Genomic DNA, 20,698 nt, shown 5'->3' on the forward strand with positions numbered 1-20,698 from the left:
ATGCCTCCAGCCTGATGTCCCACTTAAGTATTCTGAATTTTCCGAATCTCAATCTGAAATCACACACACTCACACACACCACACATATAGTCAAGATATAAGATACAAATATCTCATATATTTGTGTCATAAATATTTTTCAGAACATCTGGTTTGCAATCACGTTTTATCCCAAATAATTGGTGTACTTAAGACAAAGTTTTTGATATTTGTAGGTGTTTACTTTGTTTATAAAGTAAAATGTTTTGGTTAGCAGATCTGAAACCCTTTTGAGCTCAACACCCATGACTTTACACAATGAACAAGTATGCACTAAAGACGTGTTAGAAAACTACATTTTTTTTGGTTGTCTTAGGCATTGTTTGTCTCTGCTATTAAACAGAAGGGAGGGGAAGAAGTATCATTGAAAAAATTCCCCATTGAGCTTTTCTGCTGCTCCACGAGCATGATCCCGGAGGCCAACTGAACTACTTTGGACACGAGCACCTTCCAGGAAGGCCTCTAGACTGTGAACTGAGCCACTGCCCCATGCCGCGCCAGGGGATAGGGTTTCTCTCTCCAGGCTTTTCCATCTTATGAGCACCACAAAAGGGAAGTAAAAGCTTGCAGGGATGCAATTTCTGGCAGAATTTTCCCTGGACTTTATACAGAAATCTAAAACCGTGCGGCCGCGACCTAATATCTCTTAATTGTCAGCAATGTGAAACAGTTCCTTTTTAGCAGGTCTGACTTTGGGGGGACACCCCAAACAATAATAGTGAGTTTTTGTTGAAATATTGAAGGTAGTCAAAGTAGCAGCCATTTCTCTAGACTGTGAACTAAGCTATAGCCCCACGCTGGCCAAGGAGAGGAAATATCCTTCTTTCTCGGTTCTTTTCCCTTTTCGGGGAGAAATGTGGCGTGGTGTCCGCCATATTATGAGGTCTATTAAGCAGGTATGAACTTGGTGGCACGGGAAGAAGAAAAAAAAAACTATGTACTTGGAACAGCGGGACGCTTGGGCAGTCTTGGGCCAGGGCCGATACCAGCGGACGCTCTGCTGAGATTCCACCCGGGTGGCCACACTTTTTGTGCGGCCACTTTGCTGCAGAATTACCAGGATCTGGAGGCCAACTAGATTACTTTTGGTTCCAGAAACTGCTTGCAGCCATGTCTCTAGACTGTGAACTAAGCCATAGCCCCACGCCGGCCGAGGACAGGAAATATCCTATCCTTCTTTCTCGTTTTTTTTCCCCCTTGTTGGGCGGCGTGGCGTCAGCCATATTATGAGGACTATTAAGCAGGCATGAACTTCGTGGCACGGGAAGGAGAAAAAAAAGTGTTATGTACTTGGAACAGTGGGACTTCATATCTCTTCATTCTCAGCAATGGAAAACTAATGATCAAATGCTTCCTTGGCAGTAGGGCTGTCTTTTCTGGGGGGAAATTCCAACAACAATAGTAAGTTTTGTGTTGAAATATGGAATGCAATCAAGGTAAAGAGAAAATGACGTGAAATTTATCAGCTATGAAGGCGGTGGTGGGGGGTGGGAGGTGGGAGGTATACTGGGGTTTTTGGTGGTGGAATATGGGCACTGGTGAAGGGATGGGTGTTTGAATATTGTATAACTGAGACATAAGCCTGAGAACTTTGTAACTTTCCACATGGTGATTCAATAAAATAAATTTAAAAAAATTCCCATTGTTATTAATACATCCTCTGTACCTAACAAAAAATCTAATGATAAATAATACATTCTTTCAAGAAGTTGTGGATGAGTTACATATCAAGAAATGATGCTTAAGTGCATTATTTCTAAATTTTAGATCATAGTATGTAGAATAGAAGAGTACATGAGGATGAGTATTTTTCATTAGAGATATGTAAATTTTGATATCTTGTAAATTCATAGTTTGAACATATATTCTTCCCTTTTGTAGCTTGAACTCCTCAAAAAAGTGCAACAACCTTAACATTGCTCTTTGAAATGAATTTCAATTTCTAAGCTAATATTTAATAGTTAATGTTATAAATTGAGTCAGCTGCCTAAATATAGCTTGTTGCATTTAAGTGGAAATGAAAGGGAAATAGTTTATTTTTGGTATGTTAGTTTGTTTTGAATAGTCTTTTTAAAAAGAATGTTTAGAGAACTGTTGAAAGCATAAGCCCAGAAGCAAAAGTTGATAACATACTACTCAAAAATGCATCTGTTACCATAATTTTACTCTCATCTTTTTCATTTGTAATTTAACTTTTTAAGATACAATCCAGCAGGTACAAAAAGAGATTAGATTTTTATATCTACTATACTTTCTATGAACTTAAATTCAAGTTTATATGCAATGGGTAAACTAGAATCAAAACGTAATAAATATCTAAAAATATGACAAGAATCATCAGGAGGAATTGAACACGGGTCAGCCGCATGAATGGCAAACACCCTACTGCTGTGTTTTCGCTTCAGCCCATATATATTTGTATATATAAAATTCATAATAGCTACAAAGGCTGAATTATTCATCTTGGTTTTTGAGATAAACACATGGACTTGATTTGTGGTGTTCATAATTTATGTAAATCCCACCTTATTTCTGATTTCCAACCCTTCAATGGAACTTATTTTTCAGTATATTATTATATACCAGCTATTATAAGCTCTAACTTTGAAGAGGTGACCTATTAGTCATTGCATCACAGAGATTATTGAATTGTAGTTGTATTTGTAGATAAATGCATATTTGTGCAAATAAATATTTAGCTACAAAATAGTATTATTTTGTTAGAAATAAACTTAGATGTCACTTAGCTGGTTTGATTCCCAGTACTGCATATGGTCCTCCAAGCACTTCCAGATGCAGTCCTTGGACACAATGAAACTATTTAATAAGATGGAGCAATAATAGAGAGAAATTCAAAACTGAAAAGAAAATTGAAATAAATTTGAGGGATTGGTGAACATTAAATTAAGTAAAAGAGGTGGGCCAGGAAGAAGCAGGTAAATAATTCACAGGGAGTCTAATATTAAAAAAAAACTATACATAGTTTAGTATGACTGCTGTGTGTAGAAATTAATAGAGGATACTGCTGAAAATGCTGGTTAGAAAAGAAAGTTACTACATTTTATGTGAAGAATCTGGAAGGAGCTAGATACTTTAAACTGGAGAACGATGATATCACTGAACTGCTGTGAAAAGTCTTATTTCTCTATGGTCCAACTGCTGGCAGATGGACCATAGAGAAATAAGACTTTGATGATTGTAAAAGCACATTTAAGAGAGAGCTAGGGGTCAAATCAATGGCAATCTGATAAATTGAATTTGAGAGTGGAGAGATTTATAAGGAATAATTCTCAGGGCTTGGCTTGAAGGCTAGAAATGACGACACTGATTGAGGAGATCAGATCTGCCAGCCAAGAGGAATATTTGCCAAGGAAACTACAGTTACAAAAGAGAACTGTACATTGATTAGAGGTTTTAAATTTATAAACATATAAGCATCTAATTATGATAGAGCATATAAGTATGTGTTAAAACAAAGAATATCAAAGAATATTAAGAATATATCTGGCAAATCCTCTCTTCTTTTTATTTGCTACTTTATTATTATTTTTTTTTAAAGAAAAGAGCATTTCTACCTAGCAAAACACTGTATGACTGAAATCCAATCATGAACAACTTTGTAACTGTGTATCTCATTGTGATTCAATTGCTACATTAGTTGTTCATGATTGGGTTTCAGTCATATTTATATAAATTATATAAACATATAACCATATTAATATATACAATTACGTATACAAATGTTTTTAAATGTCATTGTGTTTTAGTTACATTTATATATATATATATAATATTAGATTTACCTTTCCAAATTTGGTAAAGGGATAACATGGTTTTCTAGGCTTAGAAAGCATTATGTGAGTTCTTTAGTGAGAAAATTGCCTCAATTCAGCCACAATTCTTGTTCCTTTTCTCTGGATGCCCATAAAGTTTCCACTGTTCCTCAGAGAAAGAAGATCTGAGCTGGTAGCCATGAAATAGAGAAAAGGTAGTTGGCAACTCCCCCACATCTCAGCTTTACTGGCCAACTGAGCTAAGTAGGTGCCCTTGTTAGGAGAAAGATTGTGCCTCATGGAGAATTATGCCAAAATTTCTGCCCCAAGCCCCAGCAACAGCTCTTATGGATATTTTTAGTGGAAGGTCATTAGGGAAATGGACTGTACATGCAGCAAATAGGATTTTGGTTAATTGGTGACATTTGTTCCCAAAAGTGTATTAGAGAAGAAGCTGAGCCTCTTCAGACCGTGTGTTCATTAAATATTTGAAATGGGGTGGGAAGCAATTAAAAAAAAGGCCAAAAAAAATATATATATATATATATGGCAAATTTGGAGATTTTCAGGTTGATCAAAAAAGAGACCAAGGCACAAAAGACTACAATACACTCCTTATTTAGGTGGATGATGGGAAAGTTTTTCTCAGTAACACAGCTCCCAGAGATAGCAGTATGGGTCTGTTATCCATAAGAAGGTTAGGGGAAGCGGACTCACAGAGAAGAAGGTAAATAGAGCGGGAGCTTAGATTTCTATAGGTTTCCATTCAGCAGCCACCTGGAGAGACCCGAGTCAGAACTTCCAAGGAGTGTCACCTGTTGTCTTCAATGGCTATAGGCTTTGCCTTGTGCATTATCTATGGTTAGTAGAAGTTGGATACGGTTTCTCAGGTTACATAAAGAAAAATACTTCAAATCTGTATAATACATTTATCTGGAACATAGTTAACACAAACAGATGATTATGAAGTTGGTGCTGTTTAAACTTCATGCTAATAGTCCTATCTTGCTATGAAGAAACTTTTCAGCATCTGGATTGCAAACCGTAATGCCAAGAATGAGAGAGAGAGAATAAGAAAGAGAGAGGATGAGAGAGAGAGAGCGAGAGCGAGTGAGTGAGTGAGCAAGAGAGAGAGAGAGGAGAGGTGTCTGCCATAGAGGCAGGTGGGGGTGGGAGATAGTTGTGGGAAGGGAAACTGGGGACATTGGTGCTGGGAAATTACACTTGGTGGAAGGATGGGTGTTGAAACATTGTATGACTGAAATTCAATCATGAACAGCTTTGTAATGCCCTATCACATGTGATTCAATAAAATTAAAAATTTAATTAAAAAAAAGAAACAACTTGAAGTCCATTTCAGCTAGTCCACAGAACCATCTTTGGCGTTTACAATAAAATCTTAGGGAGAAAACAGAATCTTAAGTTGGAGACAGAGAGAAGATTCTTGTGGAGAATACTGTCAGTAAGGAAAAAGGCCCAAGAATAGAGTTAATAAAGCCAAATAAAGAGAAAATTTCAGGAGAAGAGGATGGTTTTGTAATATCAAATGCAACATAAAGAATGATTGCAATAGAGTCTGAATTATGTCTGCCTCTTGGTCCTGGCCAAAAGCAATTTAAAATGGTAGTTTCCCATATGAGGATCAAATGAGAGGAGGGCAAATATACCTTATTTTTGAAAAAGCTAGCCAGGAAAGAGAAGGTAACTAAAGAGCATGGGTGATAGCATTAAAATGAGAAAGAGATGAGTCATTTTTTTTGTTTTTGTTATATTTTAGTGTTGAACCCAGAAAATTAAATTATAAAATAAATGATGTTAGAGTTGTATTATTGTGAATCTGAAGACTTGGAATAAAACAAGTCACAGACATATACTTTCGGCTTGAGTAGATCCCCACCTTGAGAGAAGACAAGGGGACCATTTATCTCTGTTTCATGGTATTTGACATATCAAATGGGAAACTCTGTGGCCCAGAGTAACTCAAAGTCTAGGGCTAGAAGTTCCACAGTCAAAATGATAGATAGGAAAGTTAGGGAATACATGTGCCTGTGACATTTACTCACTTCAGAAGGAGGGAGCCCATTGAGACTAGAAATATGTATAAAATGGCAGATGAGATGGAGAGGAATTTGGAGATCATCAAAGTTCAAGAATTTCTGGGTAATATTCAAGGCTTGTTTTAAATTTGAGTTTAAAAGAAGGGTTGTGTTTCCCTCCCTGCTCCAAGCAGAGCCCTGGCAGTTGAAGACCTCCAGAACCCAGCCACACCCATGCTCAAGGGCACTCTCCACACACATTCGGACGAGCCTCACACATGAAGGAACCAGAGGGACCCGGGGCCAAGATCTTCAATGCTGCTTGGATTAGGACTGGGCCTCTTCCACCCAGATTCCCCATTTTCCAGTAGCTAGGCAGTCACACCCAGAAACTGCCTCCAGCACCGTGTAATCCCATCAATGGCCAACATCCAGAGACTATAAAACCACGCTCCCGGAAGCATATAGCCATCTGATAGCCTAGTTCTCCCTCTTAGAGAACCTGGTAAGCTACCAAGAGTTTACTGTCCACATGGGGGAGAGCCTGGCAAGCTCCCCGTGGCATATTCATATGCCAAATACAGTAAACAATGATGGGTCTCATTCTCCTGACCCTGAAGAGCCTCTAATGCAGCACTATTGGGAAGAATGAGTAAAGAGAGGCTGCTAAAATCTCAGGGCTAGGACGAATGGAGACATTATTGGGCCCGCTCAAGCAAATCAATGATCAATGGGATGACAGTGATACAGTGACATAGTGTTTTAAATTTGAAGTTGCAGTAATCTATGGAACTGGATTATCTTTATCTCCAGTTATCCTATCAGAGATCTGGTAAATCCAGCAATTTCTTGAGTCAGCAGGAAAGATCAGATTATACCGTAACTCATTCTTGGATTGAATTCCTTTTATACATATATACATAACATATATATATATCACTTGTATCACTTGTCATCCAGTTGATCTTCGATTCGCTTGAGTTTGTGCCAGTAACGTCTCCATTCTTTCCCGTCACATGCTAGTGTAGCCCAGTGGTATTTACTCGCTCCAGGAACACGGAAAACCTCAAACTGTTCATTCAGGGTTTTGACAAAGACATCTGACCATCTCGTAGGTGGGCAACCATGCAGTCTTTTGACGTCCCGTGGAATCCAGTTGGTAACAGCTCTAGTCCAGTGGTCATCTCAATCAAATTATGCGTCCAGCCCATCTGATTTTTGATGCCTTGGCAAACGAGACAGTGTCCCTGATTCTTGATTGTAGATGGAGGTTGGAACTCCGGATTCCTTCTCTCACTTGAGTGAAACATGATACTCCAAGCATAGCTCTTTCCAGTCCTCTTTGGGATACCTGAATAGCGTTCTCATCCTGTTTTTGTAAGGCCCAGGTCTCTTGAGTATGTTAGTGCAGGAAGAATGGTGGAGTTGAAAAGATGTGCCCAGATCCGGAGGTTCTTCGTCCTCTTAACAACTTCTTTGATGCTCTTGAAGGTGTTCCACGCTGCTCTCTTCCTCTTGCGCAGTTCTGGCGCCAAGTAGTTCCTCATGTTGAGTTCTTGACCCAGATACACATAGCTGCTATATTTAGAGATGTTCATTCCATTGAGCGCAAATGAAACTAAAGCGACTAGATTGTTTTTCATGAACTTTGTTCTTGGTGAGATTCAGCTGCAGTCCAACCTTTCCACACTCTCGGTCAAAGTCGGCCAGCATTTATGCCGCTTGGTTAATGTTTACATATATATCACTGTCACTGTCATCCCGCTGCTCATTGATTTGCTCGAGCGGGCACCAATAAAATCTCCATTTTGAGACTTGTTATTACTGTTTTTGGCATATTGAATACGCCATGGGTAGCTTGCCAGGCTCTCTGAGAGGGGCGGAGGAATCGAACCCAGGCTGCATGCAAGACAAATGCCCTACCGCTGTGCTATCACTGGGGAATAAAATGCAACAAATGAAGAAAAAATACAAGAATACTAACCAAAACAAAGCAAGACCCAAGAAAAGTTTATAGTATCCATATGACTGATTGAGATGTTCTTCAGATTCGCGTAAACAATTTTGTTTCCCTCTGGGAAAATTTGCTCAACGTTAGGAATAAGAAACAGCTTAAGAACATAGAGCAAGTAGGTGAGGTCTGAGCTGTTTATGTTTGCTCTCTGAAGTGCTACATTATGAATTCTAATGCCAAGCCTGAGCATTCCCAAGTAGGATGGAGCACTGCGGAAGTGGACAAGATGAGCTCTCAGAGATGTGTGTCATAAATGGCAGAGGTTTCACAGCTGTCAGTCATACCTGTCATTTACACTTGTCCAAGTCAGAAATTCTGCCCCTACCACTTAAAAGGCGATCAGAAGGAAATAACATATAGCAACTATGGCTAGGTACTTTTCACTATACCTTGTGATAAATATATAACAGTACTCTGTTGTTTAACATTTAAAGGGTGTCAAATAAGATGAGATCTGTGGAGAAATATTTGTAGATTTACTAAATAGTTCTAATGTTCTGATACTATGTAATTTTCTTCTGACATTTACTTATTTATTTATTTATTTCCACTGGGGATCCCAGACATTGGGACTATCAGAATCACCCCGGTTGCCAAAGGTGATAGAGTTGACAGACTCATACTTTCTTTAGGGAGTTTAATTCTGCTTTGGTTTGTTTTTGGGGGGCCACGCCTGGCAGTGTTCAAGGCTTTTATTCTTACTCTGGGCTCAGGAATCACTCCAGGAGGTACTTAATGGACCATATACTGTGTTGGGGATTTCACCTGATTGGCTGCATGTAAGGCACAGTTCTTAACCCCTGCCTGTACTATTTATCAGGTTCCATGGGGATTTTTGAATCTTTGAGTCATCTCTGATACCTGATAAAAATATATATATGTATATATATGCATATATGTGTGTGTGTATATATATATATACATATATATATATATATATATATTGGCTTTTTGGGTCACACCCGGTGATGCTCAGAGCTGAGACCTGGCTCTGAACTCAGGAATCACTCCTGGCGGTGCTTGGGGGACCATATGGAATGCTAGGAATCGAACCCGGGTCGGCTGCATGCAAGGCAAATGCCCTACACCCTCTACTATCACTCCAGCCCCCAACAAATATTTTTTTTAATGGTCTGAACTTGTAAACTACAAATCAAATGAAAACTGTCTTAAAATACATTCTCATCTTAAATCAAGAACATATCCGTAAAATAGTATTTGAGGTCTTTTATACAGTGAAGATAATTTAATTGTTTGTCTATATACCTGTACAATAACATTTATACGTGGCCCCCCTCTGGTGCTGAGAAATGAAAATCACTGCCTTACAAGGCAAATGTCCTTCCATTGGGACACATCCCCAGTCCTTATACCAACATTGCAATGAAGTTGTCACTTTATGCAGGTAATTTAAAAAAGCAATTCAGAGGCTGGAGTGATATTATAGCAGGTAGGCACTTGTCATGCACCTGGTCCTTGACCTGGATTTGATCCCTGGGTAACTTACGTTACTTTATTTCAAGTCCACAAAAAAAAATTCTAAGATGCTGTATTTGTCATTATGCTATCCTTAACTTTTCTAGTTTACACATTGGGAAAAGTCCTTACTTAGTGAGTGATATTCCTAGGGGAATTACATAACTTTGCTGTTGTTGACGATTTCAAAACTCTTTGTATAACAAGGTCAATGATCTTTCAAAAATTGTATTTGATATTAGCATCTCAAGAATGCAACATTTATCAACTTGCCTTAGGGGAAACACTTTCTAAAACTTAATTTAATAAGATAACAGCAAAGCTAAGATCACAACAATTCAGGCATTCTTCAGACATACATACTTTTACTAATATTTCTGGCAACTACAGAAAGGAAAGTATCTAATGATTCCAAATTATATCCTTAAGTTAAAAGTATTTGCTTACTTAGTTAACATGTTTACAAAAATCATTCTTTGCACATAATTAATTTCATTTGAAATTCCTGTAGAAGCTTAAAAATAGTCAATTTAAGGATTTAAGCTTTGTGGTTAAACTTGCTTCTAAGAACAAAATGAAATTTAAAGGAATGAACTAGACTTACAATATGTCAGAAATCAAATTGTTGCTTTGTAAAAGAATAGAACTCTCAATTATGTCATATTTTCATCCTTGATAAAAGAAATAAAATATTTTACTGTTTAGCCAATACTAGAATTTTTAGATGCAACCTTATATCTAATATTGAATGATTATATTATAATCTTGATCATATTCTCTTTCCAATTATATAAACATGTCTAATGACAAATATCTCATAAGTCTTTCCAAAAGAAAACAAATCAGGTTATGTACATCACATCTATATAAGTAAATAAGCATGGCTTATATTGAGCTTTAAATAGTATTTATTCATCCTTACAACAAGAAAACTATTAACCAATGTAAAGCTCAGGCGATTCAATCTGCCTTGAAGTTTGCTTTGTTTTCACTCTGAAGACGAATGCAATTATACTTGTTATTTAATAAAACTTTTATGCATCCCTGTACTGTGGCCTATTTAAGTACTGAGGAAACTTAAAATTTTTGACTGTTTGACATGGATGTTCTGTTCATCGATATTAGAGACTCTTATGTGTGTTTATCACAAAACTATGGCTCTTCAGAGTAGAGCTATGTAAATCATCCGAGATCATTGTATCAGCAATTAGCCTGAATCTTCAGGACTAGGATGGTTTTCCCATACCAAAGTAACTGTGCACAGTCTATTCTTTCCTTCATCGTGTTCAGTAGACTAAGCTCTGAGAAATTTGCATTGATTCTTTGACCACCGGGGATATGTTCAGTTCATCGTGCTCCCCTTGAGAGAAAAAATAAAAAATAAAAGCAGCTGGGCGCTGGGAACAAATCTGACTCAATGCATTTTTGCAGTGGAAAGAAAAAACTCAAAAGCTAGACTCCCTCTTCGGAAAGTCCGGAAAGTCTTTTGTTTGCCCTTAGGAAAAAAATTCTAGGTATTGACATGAAAAGCATTTGACCGTTGCAAAAGAAAGCCCCAAACATATTAGTGATGTTTTGGCGATGAATGTCACCTCTCCTGCGCTGGTAAATAAAAAACAGTCCTTTTCATCCCGGACTTTCATGCTCCGGTCTGACTTCGACCACAAGATGGCACTGACCTGCAAACAAAGGAAAACCGTGCACTGACTTTTCCAAAACCTTCCCAAATTGCGGGAGCCCAGGACAGTGCGGGACGAGGACTTACTTTTCCCCTGCGCGGTGCGTTCTGCCTGTGCCCAACACCGCGTGCTTTAGATGTCAGTGGCTTTTCTTTCCAGGATTCCTATAGGCCACGCACCCCCCGAGGTAGCAGATCCAAGGTGAGGTGTTTGGGTGGGGGAGCGCGCTCGCGGGGCGCCGTCACGTGATGCGGGGATGAGGTGGAGTTCGGCTTTAAGGGGGCGTCGCTTCCTATCTTCCCCGATCTCGAGTCTGAGCCCGAGCAATCGCGGCGAATCTCTTTCTGTCGCCACCGCTCCCTTCCGACACAACTCCCCGCATTATTCAAGGAGTGCAAAAGACGGTAAGTTTCAACTTGATCCCTTTTCCAGGCACTTTTTTTTTCGGGGGGGGGGGCTGGGGAGGAGGTGGGTGGGTGAGATCTCACGTGCATGGGACGAGGGGCGAGAGAGGCAGAACCCGCCTGCAAGTGTTGGGACCGTCCCCGGATCCCTGGGAAACTGACAACGGGGCGTGCGCTCTTGCATTTCGGTTCGGTCTTCTGGACGGGTTAGCTGGCTCGCTGCTCCGGAGGACTGGACAAACTCTGGGACACCTGCTCCCAAGGCGGACGGGGTCGACGGTCGGTATCCAGGAGTTGGCCCCAGTGCTGCTGCGGGGCGGGGTGGGGGGGCTTTGGGGAAGGGCGACGGGGAGTTAGTGGTCTGCATTCCCTCTGCAAGGTGCCGGGGTGCTAGGCGGGGGTGCACCCTCTCGCTCCTCTCTCCGATGGTTCCGCAGCTGGCTGGAGTTGGAGCCGAGGCAGCCGCGCAGCGTGGGTCCGGGGCAGACAGACGGAGTGAGCGCGTGGCCAGTCTCCCACCCTCTCCTTTTACTTAGTAAGCGCCGGGCCGGGCCCCTGCAGAGGTGTTTGCTGGACCTGGGGGGCACGCGCGCCGTCTCCCCTTTCCCACCCGAGCTGTTAGTTAGTTAGCTCGTCGCTTCTCGGGCGGAAAGAGAGCCCCGGTCCCTCCCTTCCATCCCCTTCCAAGCAACCTATCGCTGCACGGCGGGGCCACGCCGGGCCCCTTTTTGCCTCACCGTGCAAGTTCTGACCTGTCAACTTGGAGCTGCTTTTAAGACAAGGTGGTCCTGGAAGCCGAGGGAGTGGGCGAGGTTAGGGCATCGCTGGAGGTGGAGGCGGTTTAAGAGAGTTTTGCAGATCCCTGGGAAGACTGGGGGAGAAATCGGGTATTTTAAGGACTGATGTTGGGCTAGGGAGAGAAAGGAGGTTTGAGTCTGGATTTTGTTGTGGGTGGGTTGCTTGGTTTTGTGGTTTGTCTCTCCTCATGGGATAGAGATCTTTCCTAATGAGTGTGTGTGCGCGAGCGCGTGTGTGTGTATGTGTGTGTGTTTTGCTAAGGACTTAAAGAGGGGTTAGGGGGGGATTTACCTATTAACACAATGGGGAAACTCGAGAAAAGGTGGGCGTGTAAGTGTGCAGATAAAGAATTTTGATGGAACACATCTCATGTTGTCCCGGACCTCTTGGTGCAGAGACTAAACCTAGAAAACGGGGAAGAAGTGTGTTTTGATCTTCTAAAGATTAAAAAAAGGTTGGGGGGCTATTCTTAAATACTCTTAAACCTGCGGAAAGCAGGTGATTGGTGACACACAACGGGGAAAGAGGAGCAGTTTGCCTGTTCCTGGACAGAAGGGGACATGAGCCGTCAGCTCCAAGGCTGGGTTCCTTCTCTGACGCCAATAGGGAGCAGAAAGTTCTCTGGCCAGTTCCCCACCCTGTCGAAAGACTGAATCCGTTTCTTGGTGAGTGGCTATTACTGTGTTAGTCTTTGCTTGTTTTTGAAGCAGCTCCCTGGGAGAGGACTGAAACCGAGAATTATGTAACTCCTGTAGATAAAGTAGCAGTAACTTTGGAGGCTGAGTCTAACAGCCTGGCATTTCATTTTCAAGACAAGTGAGATGAACAGTCATTCTGTATCCATGAGGAAAAATAAAATCTGCAGCAGGTTATCACCAGAAAGCTGTACTTTCTGGTAGGAAACAGCGTTATGTACAACAAGTATTGAAAGGCCAGCATTTAATTGGAAACAAGGACATTTCCTTTCTGGCAGGGGGCTAATTAGCCACGGAATGATATATTCTGCTATCTCTCTTGGGTCTTTAATGCACGTGATGACTATATTGAGATTCAACAATCTTGAAGTTTTGCACTGTCTGTCACTGCACTACTTATTTTAGAAATGTGCATCAAAATAGTAAATAACATTGTTTTCTTTTGCAAAGATAATTCTTGTGAATTCTTTCTCTTCATGGTATTCTCTTATGATAGTTATTCTTTCTGGAAATGATAGCCAGGTAGGCCGAAAACACACTTTTTACCAATGCAAAGCCCTTACTCATCTGGAATATCTACCAAATGTGAACTTAGCTATGAAAAGTGCTATGCCTCTATCAATTATATTTATCAAATATAATTTCAAAGGTAATAGAATTTCAGTGTACTGACTGAAATTTCTCTGCAAGAAAGCTCTTTGTAGCTCATATACTAAGTTATGAATGTATTCATAATAAATTATGAATTTAATTATAAGTAAGTAATAAACCTTTATTATGTATATTAATTCTTCATATGTATGGGAGCATGTTGAAATAAGTCAGGAGATGTCAAACTTTATTTTTATTTCCACTGCACACTCTATTCTGTCCTTCTGTTACCCTTACCTGGGTTATTGTATTAGCCGCAGAATCTCCATTTTTCTCTTTTGTGTCTTCAGTCTGTTCAAAACACAAACCAAAATAATTTTAAAATAAAAGTTGGTAACACTATGCACTTGCCACACTTTCCACGGGTTCCTCACCTCTGACTACAAGTTTAGTAATGTCCCAGGAACAAGACTTTCCTTCACAGTGATCCGTTCACTTGACTATTTCTAATCAATTTTCTACTAATTACTCCCTTGTATGTCATTTCTCATCACAGTTTAGGCACTAATTCCACTCCAGAGTTGAGGATGTTAGTTTTTTTTTCCACACAGAAAATAGTCATTGAGTTCTCTGTATGACTACCTCACTCACTGTTCTCAGATCTAAACTCACACGCCATCCATTATCTGAGGCTGCCAGAGGACTTCCCTACCACCCAGTAACAAATGAAACCCCCAGCGGTACCAGTTCCCTTTTTCTGCTTTATTCTTTTCTTTAGCACTTAATATCATTTGACATACCATAACATTTACTAATTTATTTTTCCTATCTCTGCCTTTCTCTACCAGAAAACTCAATGAAGAGGTTCCCTATATGTCCACTAAAACATTGCCTCATGTGAAATAAATACTCAAGAAATACATACCGTATGAATGAATTTGTTTCAAAAACAACTCCATTTTTTCTTTTTCATGCAGTAGAACATTTCCCCCATATACCTGACCCACTAAAATGACTGTAATAATCAGAATTCACTTGACACGTAAGAGGAATGTCATAGAATTAAACTAGTGATGTTAGATAAACTCACACAAGAACCGACTTACAAGATGCTAAAATTCATGTATGATGCCAAACTTACAGAGGTTTTATTAAAGTTGAGAGGAGCCAACTAACTCTTTGAAAGATGGATAAATCTTGGAGTGATGACAAGACAGGACACTAAGCAAGAGTAATGAGAGAAGTAAAAAGGGCCATTTGTCTCGGACTGTGAAGAGCTGGAGTGGAGCTTTCTTGTTTGGGATTGAAATGCAGAAAGAGGAATAATGTAGAGGGGTAGAAGTGAGGCTCAGAAATGTCCTCAGTTCTAGTTCATACCTTACATAATCTCAAATTAGGGCACTAATTCACCTGGCAGGAGATGGTGGCAGGAAGAAGTCACAAGATGAACTTTGCTAACATGCTAGTTTGATTTGAAATCATGAAGAAAAAAATCTTAGTTGATAAATAATGTTAACTATCTTGCTAAGCAAACTGCACGGAACAAAATTTTTTTGAATTTTAAGTGAGAAGTTTCCAAATAAGTTTTAGAGTCTTACCAAATTCTGGCAGGTTTTTCTGACTTTTAGACACAGAACATCCCCTGTCAGACTTTAGCATTCTTGAGAAACAAAGTGTGATTATCATGTAAATCTAGGAGTCTTACTGCTTGTGCAGAGAGAAAGAGAGGGTCTTATTTTTAATAGCATTCACTCTCAAAATTACCAGAATCTCATTTTTAGTCTAAATACTTTTATTGTTACTTTATCTTAGCATCTTAACTTTCTAACCTTCAGTTTTATACTCAATTGTGGTTTTGCAATTAAAAGAAGACATAGTCTAGAAAGTAAAAACACTCAAGAAAAAGGCTCTGTAGAGGTGACACTTGAAAGGTAAATACATTTTTGTTCATTAACTTTTTATGTCCTTTTCAAAGAAAGTAAATATCCATGATTTGCTTTATTGTTCTTGTATAAGAAAGAAATGAAATGCCCCTTCTTAACACAGACACAATGGCCTGTTGATTAACATAAATCTTATTTCATGTTTTTATTTTGTGATTTAGGGGAAGTCAGAATATTTTTAGAAGGAGCTTTTGATCAAACAAGACTTGTTTCCTGGATTATATTGGTTAAAAAAAGAGTATCTGGTAAAATGTAGTAAAAGACTAAAATTCAGATCCCTGCATTGTATCTTTCTGTCTCGATAGTCTAGTGCAGTGTTTTTCAATACTTTTTTTCTGACTATGTGTCTCCCCCAGCCCCTAATCTTGTTTCCTCTCCAAGAAACCTTCCCTTCCTGCCAGTTCACCCCTTAATCACATGCTGTGGCCCCCATTTTTTCTCTTTCACCTGTGGGCCTACTCCTAGAGTCTCTTCAATGAAGGCATGTGGTAGTAAAGAAATGCTAGTCTAGGGAAAGGAGATTTATATGAAATACCTTAAAAATTCTTTGGAAGGTTCTGAAATATTAAAACTTTGCTTCAGTGTTAGTTGATTTCTCCTTTGTGATGCAAGAATCCTTGAGTCTTTCATCAGTAGTTTTGAACTTTTGCTTCTGAATTGCTTGATGGTTTTGTGGATAGTTTATTCAATTTTATTAAATATTGTTACTTGTGAAATTTGTCTGATTTTTGTGCCACACCCATGATGCCCAGGGCTGACTCCTCGCTCTGCGCTAAGGGATCACTCTTCTCAGTACTTGGGGGACTATATGAAGTGCTGGACATAGAGCCTGGGTAGGCTGTGTGCAAGGCAAGAGCCCTAACCACTTTATTATCTCTCTGATTCTCTGTTTCATTGTTAAAATACACTTCTTCTGTTTTTACTCTGTGTAGTTAGATATAATATATCAGGCTCTGAAGCCACGTATACCCATTCAAATACGAGAAGATACATATCCCGTTCCTATTAAGCTTTCTTCTGGGTTAAACATCTGTTCATTCACCTGTCCTCCATATGACTATATATTTGATGTTTCACTATATTGACCTTCTCTTTTTGAGTAGACTTGCATTAAATAATACCTGTCTTTCATTGTTTGATGAACAACTTGATCTCTTCACAAATTCTTTCTTTTCTCTAGTAAATGGAAGAATTGGGTAAATTGTTGCTGTTGTTTTGCTTTATTTGCCTCATATGGTTCCCTTATGTTTAAATTGTACAAAAATTTGTGTTGTACATTCATAATCCTAAAATGCTTAAGAATGTGCTGAAAGTGCTGTTTATATAGATTTAGGCATGCAATCTACGCATAATTTACTAATTTACAAATCACTAGATTTTGCTGAAACTGAATGTGCAAGTAAGTCCAATGAGAAATATTGTGAGAATTTTGAATGTAAGCACTGTTTCTGCTATTTTAAAGACATTTATACAGCTTACCTTTTGTTTATTTACTTCACTGTCTTCTCTTTAAACAGTATTATGAGTCAGAACTCATTTTGACTGCCCTCAATAAAATTAGTAATGCACTTGGTCATTTTCTCTTTACAGATTGTTCAGTTCAAGGAAATGAAGAATTCAGAATAATTTTGACAAATGGATTCCAGTATGAAAATAAGAATACAATGAACATTTGACCTGCGTTGAAGACACATACTGCCGTTTTGTTTAAAGTAGTCTGTAACAGTCTGACTAACCAAAATGAATTCAACTTTATTTTCTCAGGTAGACAATCATTCAATCTACTATAATTTTTCTGAGAAGAATTCCCAGTATCTGGCTTTTGAAAATGATGACTGTCACCTGCCCTTGGCCATGATATTTACCTTAGCTCTGGCTTATGGAGCTGTGATCATTCTCGGGGTCTCTGGAAACCTGGCTTTGATCATAATCATCTTGAAACAAAAGGAGATGAGAAATGTCACCAACATCCTGATTGTGAACCTTTCCTTCTCAGACTTGCTTGTTGCCATCATGTGTCTCCCCTTTACATTTGTGTACACATTAATGGACCACTGGGTTTTTGGTGAGGCCATGTGCAAATTGAATCCTTTTGTGCAGTGTGTTTCAATCACTGTGTCCATTTTCTCTCTGGTTCTCATTGCTGTGGAACGACATCAGCTTATTATTAATCCACGAGGGTGGAGACCAAATAATAGACATGCTTATGTAGGCATTGCTGTCATTTGGTTCCTTGCTGTGGCCTCTTCTCTACCCTTTGTGATCTATCAAGAATTGACTGATGAGCCTTTCCAAAATGTCACACTTGAAGCATTCAAGGACAAATACGTGTGCTTTGATAAATTTCCGTCGGACTCTCATAGGTTGTCTTACACCACTCTCCTCTTGGTGCTGCAGTATTTCGGCCCGCTCTGTTTTATATTTATTTGCTACTTCAAGGTAAGAAAACATTCCCCTCCCCCCACATTTTCACTTTCATTCCGAAGAATTCCTCAATATATGAGTGCTTTATTGAACTGTTATTTTATTTTCTCTGTAGATATACATACGCTTAAAAAGGAGAAACAACATGATGGACAAGATGAGAGACAATAAGTACAGGTCCAGTGAAACCAAAAGAATCAACATTATGCTGCTCTCTATTGTTGTAGCATTTGCCGTGTGCTGGTTGCCCCTAACCATCTTTAACACTGTGTTTGATTGGAATCATCAGATCATTGCCACGTGCAATCATAATCTCTTGTTCCTGCTCTGCCACCTCACAGCAATGATATCCACCTGCGTTAACCCTATATTTTATGGCTTTCTAAACAAAAACTTCCAGAGAGATCTGCAATTCTTCTTTAACTTTTGTGATTTCCGGTCTCGGGATGATGATTATGAGACAATTGCTATGTCAACCATGCACACGGATGTTTCGAAGACTTCTTTAAAACAAGCAAGCCCAGTTGCATTTAAAAAAATCAACAGTGATGATAATGAAAAGATCTGAACGACTTGTAGCAAATGGTCCAGATGACTTCTGTGTAAAAGCAAGCACAAACTGCAATGTACTTTTATTACCAGTCTCCCAAAGAATGGGGTTAAAAAATTTTAAAGCAATGAAGATTTTTGGTCTTGCTTTTTACTGCTTTTATAGTAGTTGTCCAAATTACATTTGCAACAAATGTATGGGCTTTGAAATCTTCGGGCAATTTGACCAGACATCTTTGAAGTGCTTTTTGTAAACATGCATATAAGATAAATGCTTTTATATTGTATTTATTGGAGTGAAATTTCTTTAAAATATTGCTAGTAACTGACTTTAGAGACACTATATCCAAAACTCATTGAGTTGGGCCATCTTGATGAATATAGATTGCACAATCCCGATAAGGGGATAGACATGATTTGAACCTTCTATAGAAGTGGCACTATACAGAAGCAGCATTCAGAATATAGAAGTGGAGTCTTGTCCTGCAGTCTCTGTCCATAGTCTGAAGTCATTCTGGAATGATTTGCATTAAAACATATTTTTAAGAGAGGATTCTTTTTGTTCCTAATTGACTGCCACTGAAGATAAAGATGCATAAGGAATATTTGTCAGCTGTGAATATTATGGGGAATTGGACCACCCATAATAATTAGGAAGAAAAGCATTGACCTAACTTTCAAATGAGTTTGGTACCTGACAACCAAAGGATTTAAGAGTAGTAGTCTGATTAGTGAATTATGATTGCTGCAGAGAGTTGAATTGTATTTGATTTGATGGTTAAGAGGTTTTCTTTAGTCTCTTCAGTATCTGTCAATCTTTCTAGTAAATATATACATGTAACTCAAAAGGCATGTGTAATTTATAGTAGTTAAATCACAAAAATGTATTTTCCATATGTCAGTGACCATAAGATCACTCATTTTCTTAACTCTCAATGTCCAGCTTTCATAGAAAGACAAGAAGATACAATGTTGAATGTTCACCATCACTACCAGGTATAAATATCAGAAAACAGAACAATAATCCATGTTAACATGTATAAACTTGTGTGCCTTGTGGTGTGTTATAAATATTGCACTATAAACTGTATGAATAGTTATGTCATGTTGATATACTTAATTTTGTGTACTCTGTGATCACGATTAAGCTCCATAATCTTCTGGAGGAAAGCTACTTTAAAGAACAAGCTATATCTTTGATGTGTTATACAAAGCATTGAATGTGTTTGAGTTTGGAAGGGCAACACTTCTTTATTAAAATTGTTTTTGCTTTTTCTGAGGAATGGATTGTATTACTTTCTTTATTTTCTTTCTTTAAAAACCATGGTTCAATATTTGATGTGTGGGTGTTCGGCTGACATCCAGGACAATTGGACAAAGGTTTGAACATAGCAAAGGCAGGTTGATCCTTTGAAGAATCTCTGTGGCTGTCCCAAGGGACCTGTTGTGCTGAGGTCCACCATCAAATCCCACATGAGTCCCAAAGTTTTTGGGGTCAAAGGAGACATGGAGACATCAAATAAAACTTGATAAAATAAAAAGGAATGTATTCACACCAGTGTATTCTCCCTCTGGGAGGAACTGGAAAACTTCTGAGAGTTTCCTGCCCACATGAGACAGCCTTGCAAGCTTCCCATGGTGTATTCATATTCTAAATCCAGTAACAAGCTGGATCTCATTCCCCTGACCCTGAAAGAGCCTCCAGTGTGACATCATTGAGAGGGCCGAGTCGAGAGAGACTTCTAAGATCTCAGGGAAAGGACAAATGGAGAGGTTGCTGAGCCCCCTAGAGAAATCAACGATTAACGGGATTTCATGATGGTGATCTTGATTCACACCAGCTGGCGGGCTGTCCTGCCACGTGAGAGCAGCAGCTTCCCAGCAGAAGCATGGGCTTTTAATTTGGGAAAACCACATCCTGCCATATCTGTCATTTTCATAAGCACCCACAAAATTAGTTTAACTCATGGGTCCCATGTCCTTGCCCCCAATAAATTTATGTAGGCATAGTGAAGCAAGCATTGATGTAGAACAGAGAAAAAGTGATCAACTATTGATTATTAGCCACATCACTTTTGTGAATTCTAAGCCATTTCTCCTATTTTACTCTATCCTGGCAGGCACCCTTGTAAAGGGGTAATAAGAAATTATGAATACTAATACGGTTATCAAATAACCTTGCTAACTGAAAAGTAAGTTTTTAAACTAACTAAATTTCATCATTTACTATAACAAACTGGAGTGATAGCACAGCAGGTAGGGCATTTGCCTTGCACT

At 39.0% G+C, this 20,698-nt stretch overlaps 2 protein-coding genes across 7 annotated transcripts in view; one reads left to right on the forward strand and one right to left on the reverse strand.

The window, feature by feature from the left end:
- The window catches only part of NPY5R (neuropeptide Y receptor Y5), a 25,114-nt gene extending 13,895 nt beyond the window's left edge, over positions 1-11,219 (reverse strand). For both annotated transcript variants that reach the window (XM_055144734.1, XM_004622742.3), the window contains exons 1-2: positions 11,104-11,219; positions 10,585-11,017 (exon numbers count right to left, since the gene is read on the reverse strand). In XM_055144734.1, the coding sequence (XP_055000709.1) occupies positions 10,585-10,619 (35 nt within the window). In that variant the 5' untranslated portion in view covers positions 10,620-11,017; positions 11,104-11,219. The remainder of the gene's footprint in view (positions 1-10,584; positions 11,018-11,103) is intronic.
- NPY1R (neuropeptide Y receptor Y1) overlaps positions 1-19,704 on the forward strand; it is a 27,615-nt gene extending 7,911 nt beyond the window's left edge. For 2 of the 5 annotated variants that reach the window (XM_055144737.1, XM_055144736.1), the window contains exons 2-3: positions 17,039-17,887; positions 17,988-19,704. In XM_055144737.1, coding sequence (XP_055000712.1) covers positions 17,189-17,887; positions 17,988-18,440 — 1,152 coding nt within the window. In that variant the 5' untranslated portion in view covers positions 17,039-17,188 and the 3' untranslated portion in view covers positions 18,441-19,704. Of the gene's footprint in view, positions 1-11,284; positions 11,422-11,548; positions 11,701-12,863; positions 12,885-17,038; positions 17,888-17,987 lie in introns of those variants that run through there. The other 3 variants (XM_004606144.2, XM_055144735.1, XM_055144738.1) reach the window with 3 other exon arrangements.
- Positions 19,705-20,698: the final 994 nt, after the last annotated feature.

Source organism: Sorex araneus, chromosome 7, assembly GCF_027595985.1.
Source record: "Sorex araneus isolate mSorAra2 chromosome 7, mSorAra2.pri, whole genome shotgun sequence".
Lineage (NCBI taxonomy): Eukaryota > Metazoa > Chordata > Mammalia > Eulipotyphla > Soricidae > Sorex > Sorex araneus.